The sequence below is a fragment of the Denticeps clupeoides genome, chromosome 5 (genome assembly GCF_900700375.1).
Source record: "Denticeps clupeoides chromosome 5, fDenClu1.1, whole genome shotgun sequence".
Taxonomy (NCBI): domain Eukaryota; kingdom Metazoa; phylum Chordata; class Actinopteri; order Clupeiformes; family Denticipitidae; genus Denticeps; species Denticeps clupeoides.
In genome coordinates this window covers 24,982,068-24,994,159 of record NC_041711.1, presented here as the reverse complement: position 1 = coordinate 24,994,159, position 12,092 = coordinate 24,982,068, and the positions used below count along the sequence as shown (strand labels likewise).

Sequence of the window (12,092 nt, the reverse complement as noted above, 5' to 3'; positions counted from 1 at the left end):
ATATGGGTCACAGTACATCACTGAGTTCTTTTTTTTTTTCTTTTTTTACATAATTAGGTCAAACTAGAGTGCTGTAGCAGCTGGTGAGATCTGGACTCGACATGACTTAATTTATATTATTGTAGATATTAGCAATTTAATATAAAATGTTGTCAACATCTGACACTCTAACAGTCTCCACTGTAAACAAAACACAACAAAAACATGTGTTTAACAATATGGTCTAAACACTATATTAAATACAGAGGGAGTTCAACACAGGCTAAATATGAGCATTACACATGAATATCACACACAATGCAAAACTCAGTTATTACACACATACCAAATCACACAAATTACAATACACAGGCCAACCTATCAGTGGTCTTCGCAGCATGAGTTGTCCATTTCCTCCACATCAAGGCTACTTTCCAGTGGAACCATGCTAATTCTAAACAGGCTGACCAGATTACTGGAGAATCCATATGAAGAAGAAGAAGTGACTTCCTCTAATGATACAGTTGAGTCTCTTTTAGAACCCTGTCCTGTCAGACATCCAAGACACTTTGTCTGGCCTCTCTAAGCACTTCCAAATGTAACTTCAAAAGCTGTTAAGGGGAAATACTCACAATGACCTCCATTAACCACTGCATTCATGCATAGAACAGAGAATGAGATTTTCTGAAATTTCACGAGGCTTTATACATGACCAAACTAATGGTGCAACCTGACCGACAAATTGACAGGAACAATGTCCTACTACTCAGGAGCAAGATCCATTAGAAGTGGACTGGGTTAATGGTGAAAAAAATCGCTTACTGTAAAAAGCATCTCACACAAAGCGGTAATCGGCTTTTGATTGAAAATTATTAGCTCCCAAATGGAACTAAAGAAACCTTTTCTCTTATTTATGCCTTTATGCGATGCCTTTGTGGATGCACTGATGTAGCTAATTTAGCATTTATTGTGCTTTAACCATACAAAACATTAATTATATTAAGTTTGTTATCCAACTTATAATACAGCTGTGAATGCATCCACTGAGGACTCATTGAGATCCAATCAGTAAGACCCTATTTGGAGGGTGTTTGGAACACATATGACCACATTGTTTTAGCAGTGTGTCCTGGGAAAATGGATGTGTGTACCCGATTAGCATCATAATTCAATTAATTCAAATCAGCTCATTTATATCATTCAGCTTGCACTGTTTCTTCTCAGCCTTTCAGCATCAGTATGAAATCAGGCATTACCATGCGCTCGTAAGGGTCCGCTGTGTTGGCAGCTCGGTCCAGCAGCTCACTGTACTCCAGCTCTTCACACAGTCTCTGTAGAGTGTTGAGTGGCTCATTGAGCTGCACTGGCATGGCAACTTTAGACAGGTCCTTCCCTATGTTGTTCTTCAGGATATTCCAGAGACTGATGTTGTTGGTATTGGGACTGGGTGATGGTAGACAGGACCTCCGGCGTCGACTCAGAGGGCCACCATTCTCAGCACTGCCTGAGAGAGATATTGGAAATAGAGCTCACAGGAATGCCTTTATGTGCTCACAGGCCATTTTATTACTCTTTGAAACTTCATATTTGTTACCCAAGCAAGAATATTTCCACTGCAGGATTTTGGGGAAACATCCAATGTGGCATAAACCAGAATTGGCTTTTGTGTCTCATTTGTGGGGTAGGGAAAACTGGAATCATGATATCAGGAAAAAAACTGTCCTGCCAGCCCAAACTGGGATTTTTCCTGAGCCTCCAGATTGACTGTGATTTCATTTATTTGTTTCATATTTTGCCCACAAGAGAGATATCCATGTGTGCATACATGTGGCATGATGATGCGTCCTATAATGGACCTGAAATTCCTGCAGTAGACACACCTCACACATATAAAATATTTAAGTATTTTTGAGTGTGTACATATGTTATTTTGAATTATATGTAAATCTGTTTGCCTTAAAGGATACGGCCTATGGCTGTGGGGCTCTCCCTGTTACCGGGTAAGTTAAGTTGGGTGGTGAAGCAGCCCACCTGAGTTGAGGCGCTCGTTCTCCACCTCGGTGCTCAAGTTGTCCATGGATATGTTGTCGCTGATATCACTGATGTATGAGTCACCCTCAGACGCCTGCAACATTCACATCATCATTACAGACTTTTGACAAGTAAAATGCACATCACCGCTTCCCCAATCCCCACGCATCGGTGTGAACATTCCCAGTGGGGATTCCCACACTCTCGCGCCTGTCAAAACATGACCAGCTCTGAATGGTGGGGCTGTACAGCCAATGGCGTCTCAAATGAGACAGCGACAAATTCACACCTTGGCTCTTTATTTTTAGACGAAGAGCAATTAGCTAAGTTTTCACATTTCTTCTGCTGCAGCAGCTGCCACGGTCTCAGTCCATCCCAGCATCCACTGAAACCTGACATTTAAAATCTCCTGGCTCTGTCCTAATGAAATACAGGCCCAAGCTACAGACTTTGAGACACATAGCATGCCTTTTGTCTGTTTTAACCAGCAATAGCTGACATATTCACCTCATTCTCAGAAGAACTTGCAGACAATAACACTTCCTGCGCATCAAAGAATTCAGACAAAGATTCCGTGATGGAGGCTCTGCTCTCATTGGAAATCTGGTGGACAAGGGGCCTGGAACCATCTGTGGAGTCTTCCTTCTGATGAAGACAAGCAACTTTTTAAGTCATGGCACAGAGAAGGCTGACATTAACCAGTCTGTTGCATGTGGTGGCAAAAACAGAAAACCAAATAATGTAAAAAAAAAAAAAAAAGGATGTGTTTGAAAGAACATATATAGCTGCAACAATTACAAATTAGTATTCAAATGATAAGAAAAACATGCGAATGCCACAAATCAAATAAAATGACATTATATGTAAAAACATCCAGCCAAATCAATTAACTAAAATTCGCTCTGGTTGCCCTGGTTCATACAGACCACCTACTGTACTCAGACTAATAGCAGCATGTTGACTGAGGGGTCGGCTCTCAGCCACAGAGTTCAATTAATATCCGGCAAATCTGAGGGGAACACGCAGCTGATGTGCTTGGCTTGTTTGCAGTGAGATGATATCTTGAGAGCTGATTATAACAGCATCTGGCAAATGGAAAATGAACATGTGCGCTTAACACAAGCACAAATATTTGGAAGGAAAAGAATGAATGTCTCTAAAACAGCGTTGGTCACACCAACAGAGAATGACTAACTACAATAAAATATAATATAATCTTGGAGGTGAACCATATAAATCATCTCTGCATTAATTAAATGTATGTTGAATTCATGGAAGGCCAGCAGATTTTTGGCTATAATTAAAATGTTAAATATTTAGACAAATTATGCAAAAATAATTTTGCAAAAGAGTACTTTGCAACAAGGTGAGCTCACTATTTGAAAGATTCAAAACATCACCAACGTAATACTACTTATATTAAACAGCCTTTCAAGCTGAGTGCACAATTTAGTCTTTTAGTCGCAAACAACATGCCACACACAAATTCAGTGTGTAAACAGCTACCTGAGTAGTAAGAGCAATGGTCTGGCCAGGCGTAACCTAGGAGGCATGAGACTACTGGCAATCAAAGCAAATGTTCTTATTACATTACACTGAGTGGTATGAATGGGTGCGGTCCAGGCTCAGCAGGGAGTGCAGTGAACATAAAAGGATGTGGTGAGGATGGAAGTTGTGGAAGTGGTAATAAAACGGGTGGGAGGGGAGACGGCCATGCACTTCCCACACCCACCTGCAGGGGGCCGGGGCTGAGGTTAACGAGCAGAGAGGGCTCTATGAGGCTCGACTCTGCATGAATCCTGCACAGGCGCTCTCTCAGCTCTGTGTTCTGTGCTATGGCCTGAAAGAGTTAACCAGCATTCAGCATGCATGGTCTGGCACAGCAACCAATAGCCCTGAGTCAGTCACAACATGTCTGAGCTGGAACTGTTTATCAATAAAAAAATCCTGAGGAATTTACTGGGCATTACATGAAAATTACATAAGACATCCAGTGAGAAAGAACATCTTTAATATCTGAGAACTCTTTTCCTAGACAGTGTGAAAGAAAAGTCAACTACTAGTCTTTTTTCCTCTTGAGCAAGGGTAAATCTAATGTCATATAATAAAGTGCAACAAAGGTCTATCCAAGGTCACACATTCAACAGAATACCCAAATGAATTAAGTTACTCTGTATTACATGTAATTTATATTCTCAGTTCTAAGCTTAATTCTTAATTCACAATTCTATAGTGGTCATACCTATGCAGACGTAGATGTGTGATTATTACATTTTTCACATTATCCACATTTCTTCATCTATTGTCGCATAGTCTTGTAAGTCGCTTTGAATAAAAGCGTCTGCTAAGTAAAGTAAAGTAAAGTAAAGTCTGTAGTGCTCTTTGAATTGAATTGACTGCGTTAATTAAACAGAGCAGCACTATTTTAATCACTCTACCTCATCTCAAGTTTCTCCTAAGCAAGAGAACATTACATTATGTCTCTCCAGTCATAGATGATGAACTTTTGAGCAATAAAAACGTTTCACCTATTGTTTTATATTACCACAATTACTTCAGTTGTGAAGAACCCAATTCAAAGCAACATACAAGTGGTACTGAATCCAGCTATTCAGCTGTGGAGTTACTAATAACCATTTCACAGAGCAGCTCAACATCTAAGAAATTGTCATCTAACATCCATTTAGGAACCACTGTGTCTCTGTATCTGTGACCATCCAGCCACACAGGCCAACTTTGTTGCCCTTGGTCCACAGAACTCCCTAAAAAGTCCTACCCATGCCAGAATACTCCTGCACCATACTGGTTAAAGGGGACAATTTTTGTTTATAAATGATCACAGTTTTGAATAAGTTTTCAAAAGGTCCTGCACTTCTGAAGCAGGTTGGTCATTAGACAGGTGGTTTGGGGTGGGGGTGAACTTGGGTCAAAAGATGAGTGCTGAAAGTGAGACTGAGACTACTAAGACTTAGAAAGATGTATTTTGTTCTACTGGAAACAGCAAGAGAAAAAAAAAATTGCAGGTTATTGTGGATTATTATGAGTGGGCGATAACTGAGATCATACCGAGGACAGTGCATTCTTCAGACCCAGCATCTGAGCTGATGGGGTCTGACATGGCTCATGATCCAGCACCTGCTTCAGTCTCTCCCTCTCCAACAGCAGAAAATCCAGGGCCGACTTCATGGTGCCATGCACTGCAAACAAACAACAAAAGATAACCCCTCAGACATATAAAGGCATACATGTTTTCAGAGAGGTACAGTTTGCATTCAGACATTCTGCATTCTGTACAGCTATTTTATACTTTCTGTATACAATTGTAAGGCATGTTTATTCTGCAACTATATTCGGATTATGCAAAAAATTGGATTCAAAATATTTGTCACGACACCCAAGCGCAGGTGCTCTGTACAAAAAAGTTTTTTGATTTATTGGGATAAACAATCTACTTTGGGAAAGGGGAAGTGGAAACGGGGAAAGCAAAGTATCACTCACACAGGGGCCACTCCACACATGCACAACACCTGGAAACACAACACACGAACCCTTCAATAAATACATGTGACCCTGAGTCACCCGACTCAGGCCATACCTGCTGGCGTGGACCACCTAAGGTTTGCCCTGCGGCAAACTGACAACACACGGTGACAGACGAACACATGCCAGTGACATACGGACAAGGAATGGTAAAAATAAGCATTTCATTCCCTTCAACAAATGCAAAACCTGTCAGTTCTATCTGAATGTGCTGAAGTACAGCACTCACGTTTGTTTGCAACGTGGCAGAAATCCTCCTGAAGTTTGGCAACATCACCAGGAGAATCTGGAGCCTCAGAGTAGTTCTTCTCATTGGTCAGATCCATAGACGACAGGTTGGGGTTGGAGGCATGGAGACGGATAGGTCCTGCAGAGATGCAGCTTGGAACCTAAAAAATATCAGTGGTATCAATTGCAGTGAGATGGACAGCCCAGGGATGAAACAGATACACCATGTCAATGATAGATCTTGACTTAGACCGTATATTTGCAGGCTTTGAATTGATTTAAACTTTACCGCATTTACATATTCATATTCCTTGATTTTTAAAACCTTCTACACTCAAATCTTTTACACATGGACATGAATGCTTATCTGCATAATACCGAAACATCTGTGGGAACTGAGAGGGGTAATGAGGAGGAGCTGAGGCACAAGTGAGGCACAAGGTTATTTAGGGTCAAAAAGTCCAATCATTCATCATAATTTTGTAAATATAAATATTACGTGCTTCTTTAAAACTGCGAAACTGTCAGTTCCCAGCATACACTAGGACCTGTAGGTGTGGTGAAATCTATAAATATATATATAAATAGTTGCTGTACCTGCAGGGTGCTTTTGGTATCTTTGTAGTTTTTGGAGAGCCATTTCTTTGTGTGTCTTTTCTCTTTCTTAGGGCTGTCAAATGCTGAAGCCTGAAAAAGTCAATGCAAGGTCACTACAGGAAAACCAATGTTTAAATAGCTTGAGGCAATTTTTCTCACAGGCAGGCCAATCAACAAAAACAAGAAATGTCCAAAATTGGTCTGGCCAATCAGCCTAAGGATTGCTTGAGGAAGGATAAAGGAACACACACACACACAATATACACGTACATCTTTTCCTCCCCCTCCTTCTTACAAAGATCTGGAAGAAACAAGCAAGGAGGAGTACAAGCACTTAGGCACAATTGCAGGTAGTCTTTACTGCTCTATGTTAGGTGCGGATGGCACATTGGCAGTTGATTTGTGCAAACATCCACTGCAAAATTTAAATACATTCAAATAAAGCAAAGAGGAAAAAAATTACACTTTGTTTGTGGTGTTGTGCCTACAGAAACCTTAGTCAAATTTAAAAATCAACTAAAAGAAAAAACTCTGTTTAGTGTAGTATGTAGTTTGATAAGCCATTCACCATGACTGTGACTTTCTGCTGTACATGATGTACATTAACAAGGACAAATGTACATTTTGTACATCTAATACACTTTCTTTTTTCTTACTTTTTTTTCCCTTACGCTACACAATTGTGTGTGCATGTTTGATGTTATGTGTATAATATCTCACCTGCAGAGCAGTGATGGCTGGGGCTGAGTAGGTACGATGCAAAACCTCCATACTCTGTAAGAGGTGGCTGAGTTCCAGCAACTGAGCCTCACATGAGGAAAGCTCTGAGGAGAGAGACAGAGACAGACAGAGATTATTTGGGATATTATGCCCAAATGAACCAAAACCAGCTTCCCTTTTTTCTGTGACATCGCTTGGGTAAGGTTACGTTTCAGTCAGAAACTACACAAACAAAATTGGGCCAGATAAGGTGACTACAGAGAGCACGCTCTCTGTCTCGTCTCTTGCATTCATTTGCATTTTTGTTACTGGGGCATGCAATCACATAAATGACAGGAGAAGTACTTATATGAGTTGCTAGAAGCATCTATTTCAGCATCTGTTTAGCTGTAAGTATATTTTGTGTGTGTGTCTGGGTGGGTGTGTTTATATGAGGAAGTATTTGTGGTTTCTGTACCAATCTTTAGACACTCCATATCAATAGTTTTATTCTGGTTTCTAGTTTAGATTACCTGGCCCAAATTTATTAGATCAAATCAGTTTCTTCAAATTGGCACAGATTGTAACCTTGTGTCAGGTTCTGCAAGTCCTGTAGATAAACCACCTATCACTCTGGTGAAGTACCTTCAGAACATCTGTCGAGGTCAATGGATGACTGTAACCAGGCTGCTACCTTTGCCTGGCTGGTGAAGTTGACTGAGAAACCCCCTGGGGCGTGGACCGATGCTTGCTTTGTCAGACTGGGGTACTGAACACAAGAGACACCTTTTATGTCAATCTCTAATCAATATGCGTTTTTTCAAAGCCTGAAGGGGTTTGGACCTTTGGCAGAACTAACGTTTTCCAGCTCTGCAGACACCTCCTTTCATATTCACCACCTTGAAAGGTCTGTTTGGACTAAAGAATATTCTGTCCACAGAGAGGACCATACCTTTCTCATGGAAGCATTTTCAGAGACTGTTGGGAGAGAGGTGGAGGAGTACAGCGGATACATGGTGATCTCATTTTGCCGGAACAGCCGATGATGCCGCAGCTTGGAGACCCATTCATCAAACAGCTCCTGTGACTTTACCTAGTGTGTGCATGAGGAAAATAAACTAAACATATATAGCGGCGTATTCATTTAACACACAGTCATAGAGCAGTCCACGTCACCAGTTTGCATACAGTCAAGTGACACATAAACACAGACCATGCTGTGGAAAGTTTAATCAGTAAAACCAGAGGGTTCTTTGAGGAACTTTGGGTTAGTTCAATCAGATGATGGCTGACTTGGAAGCAGAATCCACATGACTAATTGTATAGAATCCATGGGTTGTTTGATGTGTCAACTTCCGAGGCACAAGTCAAAGCCCCCTGAGCGAAGTTGAGACGTGTTTTTTTTTTACTAAACACCTAAAGATGTAGCAGTGTGTGCCACCCTCCCAGTGGCACGCACAGCTGAACCCTGCCTTGTGTTACGTCCTTTAGGCCATAGAATGGCTTGGAGTGCTCTGTTGTGCGGGTTTCTCTTTTAGGCTGTCTACTGGGTGGAGACCAATTCCCTCGTCAACTGGCAGCCAATCAACGCACAGGACAGAGAACTACTTAAGGACCATTCCAGCCACCATTCAGGGCTCACTGTTGTGGAGCCAGAGGAGGAGGAAGTGAGAGGAGAGTTTTGGAGTTGAAGTTTTGGATTGTGTTAGAGTTGGACAAGAGTTGTTGTGTGTTAGTGATAAGTGTGGATAGTTGTGGCTTTGTTGTGTATTTGATTTGTCTCTCCTTTCATGGTGTGTTGTCCTCCTGTGAATTGTTGTGTAGTTGTTGTGTGTGTATATAGCACTTGGTTTGGTTTGTTGTTCACTGCTCACTATAAATAAAAGCACAATATTTCACTTGGGTTTGGTATTTGTGTCTTCCCACTGCACACATTCCCCTCGTTGGTTTTCATGTTTCCTGACCCCCTAGACAGGGACGTGACACTTGCACGTAACCAAATCTGATGCACAGAACTGAATTGTTCTTCATACTATATGCTGTTTTGTGTTGATTGAGAGATACAAATGACCAAAATGAAATTTCAATACATGTGGGTCAAACATCTGCAAAAACAAAAGTGAGCAGAACATCCACAAGCATTGTGATTTACCTTCAAGTGGTAGATGTTTTCCTCTGCGTCCAGATCAATGCACTTAGCTTTCTTCTTAATGGCCATTACAGAGAGGCCCACATCAATGCGTCCATGCAGCTTGCCCTTGTCAATCTGTGAGAAATCAGGGAGGGCAGAAACACACGTGTACCGACCAAGGTGCTGGAGCAGCTCAGATGGTTCTACAGAACACTGATCAGAAAGCCTGGATGGAACTCTGATCTAAATTTAAAATATTACAATTATTAGCCTCAGTGTCTACAGACAATTTTGAATGGGGGAGACTGTGAGGACAGGAAGGTGGAGATGTTCCTCCGTAACGCTGCATATTATTACATTCTAGAGGGTGTGATGCCTGCTGTATGTGCTGTCAGCTGTTTTGTACTCACATCAGCTGCACACTTGGCGTACTTTAGGATGCCCTTGTCCAGGAAAAAGTACCGCTACAGAAAACAGAGAGTGAGAGAAGTGAAGCAGTAATCCACAGCTGCTCTGTGTCTGAGCTATGATAAATGCATGTATGGCAAGATGAAGGAGGCATGTCATTAGCTAATGGGATCTTGAAATACAGCAAAAGCTAATTCACTAAGGTTATGGAGCTGCCATATGAGGGCAACACTAATTGAATGGCTAACATTTTTGTTAGCCATTCAATTAGCTAAAAACATGAGGGATGTATTTTAACATCTGACTGGGCAACTCAAATCCAGATAAATAAGTCTGTCTTGACACAGACGTCTCTGCTGGAAGGATCTGACACCATTCTTTCATGAGAAATACCATCATTTGATGGTGGGAAGAAAACTGTCCCACTGCGTTGTCAGCCTGACGATGATTCATTTTGAGATTTTAGACATCAACACAACATTCGCCAACGATAGCAAACGCAAGCAAAAATAATGGCTAATTTCCCAGAATTAGCATCGGCATGAAAGCATGGGAATTACTGTGAGCATATCAGATCTCTCTTTTCTCCAATTTTCCATTCATTTCAGATTCACTCAAATGGCTGAAGCACATAAGCCATTAACACAGGGAAAGTAACACAGATGCTTAGAAAATGAGCTCCACCTTGTGCCAGCCTTTCATTGGCCACTTCCTCTTCTTCATCATGAAGCCCTCCTGCTTCTGGGGGTCCTGCACAGTGCACTGGCCCCCACGCAGTCCCTCCACAATCTCCCAACTGTCCTGCAGATGTATAGAGTAAGGTCACTTATACTGGCAAGGTTAGATAAGCACACAGCAAGCATGCATGCCCCTGCACACACAGACAAATGCACCATGAATAAATCCTATTATCTATCCATCTATCCTATTACTTTTATGTAGCATATTTTAAAAAAATTAATCACTGTTTTTTCTTATGCCTTTTTGCTATGCATTACGGATGAGTTTTCCAACATTTTTCTACTTGCAGATAAGAGCTGAAATGTGTATCTTTGATCAAGCAGGGCTAATTTGATATCTCCATCTCCCCCTCACACCACATTAATCCATCAGGGGAGCACCTATTTCCCCACCCACTTGCCATCTCATCAATCTCCCTTACCCCTGTGTACACTAAATCAAATCACTGCTGCGCTCCAGGGTTATGTGCACCCAAGCTCCCTTTTAACAGCGCTTCCATGTTGTGGGCTGCAAGACAGGATGTCCTTTTGTGCTCTAGGCCTTGGTTAGCATCAAAGTGATGCTCAGTGAATAACTTTCCTATTTTTTTCTACTCAGATTATCAAAGGCAGTAGTGGTTAATATTCAAGCAGTCTTTTGAACCACTGCCCCCTTTTATGATCTCCACAAATGTGGAAGTGGGCGAGAAGGAGTGGGTGACAAGACAGTAGCTCATCTTTTGTCCTGACAGTGTTCCTCTTGATTTCTGATCATACCTGCTATTCATCCCTCACCTTGCTACTGACCTCAACTACAGCACATGCATCAGTGCCATAATGTGCCTCGTACCATCAGACAACAGTAAACTACCATTCAGTGACATTTTTTGAAATTTCCTTGTTTTCCATGAACTAAGATAATTGAAATATGGTTTTCTAATAATCTGTGAAGCTGACAGACTTCCACTGGAACTCAAGAGTAATTGTTGTTGATAATATGCATCTGTACATTTATGCAGACAGTACATTCATTAACAGCCATTTCTGGCTACCATTGTTCTGGACAGAACTATTGTTTTCTTTTCTAAATTTCTAAATGAACTAACCAGTATAACAAGATTTTAGCTTGTTCAAAGTTATGGGAAATTGGTTAATAAATTTTACAGCACACAAGTACTTAAACATACACTATGTGATATAAAATGTATGTGAAGTCTGGTCTCCACAAGAAAAAAAAAGTGAGAATGTGTGTGTGTGTGTGTGTGTGTGTGCCACTAATGCTGCAGACCTATATGGGCCATCCTTACTCCCTTTCGACATCTCCCCACCTCTCCCAGCTCTAGCTCAAGAACACATTATTCTCTGACCGCAGGACAATGCTTAGAGGAGTGATCCGCAAAGTTCAAGGTAGAGAGGACATTTCAACAGTCGCCAACAGACTCTTGCTACTGAAAGGCTTAGTGAAGAATATGCTTACGCAAAGCCTTTGCCCTAAAAGAGAACAATAAAGCGGCTCGGCGACATGTGATCTATAAGATATCAGCCATATCAGACTTGGTGCTGGATCACTGCCTTGTTTAAAAGCAGTCAGATGCAGCTAGCACATGCTCAGACAGCAAGAGCTCTCACCCATGTTGTATTGTAATTGCAGTGATCCTAACAGCCTAGGTGACAAAAATGTATTTTCCGGTGCTGAACCTGGCAGTACATGCTGAAGATTATCACTTCACAATTTTGAGTTCCTGTCGGCGAACAAGTCA

The 12,092-nt window shown here is 41.4% G+C and overlaps 1 protein-coding gene across 3 annotated transcripts in view; it reads right to left on the bottom strand.

Moving 5' to 3' along the window:
- osbpl3b (oxysterol binding protein-like 3b) overlaps positions 1-12,092 on the bottom strand; it is a 32,482-nt gene that overhangs the window by 4,655 nt on the left and 15,735 nt on the right. For 2 of the 3 annotated variants that reach the window (XM_028979404.1, XM_028979403.1), the window contains 13 exons: positions 10,298-10,414; positions 9,616-9,669; positions 9,227-9,340; positions 8,027-8,167; positions 7,720-7,843; positions 7,096-7,199; positions 6,376-6,465; positions 5,780-5,939; positions 5,077-5,207; positions 3,743-3,850; positions 2,518-2,655; positions 2,011-2,104; positions 1,236-1,483 (listed from right to left, as the gene is read on the bottom strand). In XM_028979404.1, coding sequence (XP_028835237.1) covers positions 1,236-1,483; positions 2,011-2,104; positions 2,518-2,655; positions 3,743-3,850; positions 5,077-5,207; positions 5,780-5,939; positions 6,376-6,465; positions 7,096-7,199; positions 7,720-7,843; positions 8,027-8,167; positions 9,227-9,340; positions 9,616-9,669; positions 10,298-10,414 — 1,623 coding nt within the window. The remainder of the gene's footprint in view (positions 1-1,235; positions 1,484-2,010; positions 2,105-2,517; positions 2,656-3,742; positions 3,851-5,076; positions 5,208-5,779; positions 5,940-6,375; positions 6,466-7,095; positions 7,200-7,719; positions 7,844-8,026; positions 8,168-9,226; positions 9,341-9,615; positions 9,670-10,297; positions 10,415-12,092) is intronic. The other variant, XM_028979405.1, reaches the window with a different exon arrangement.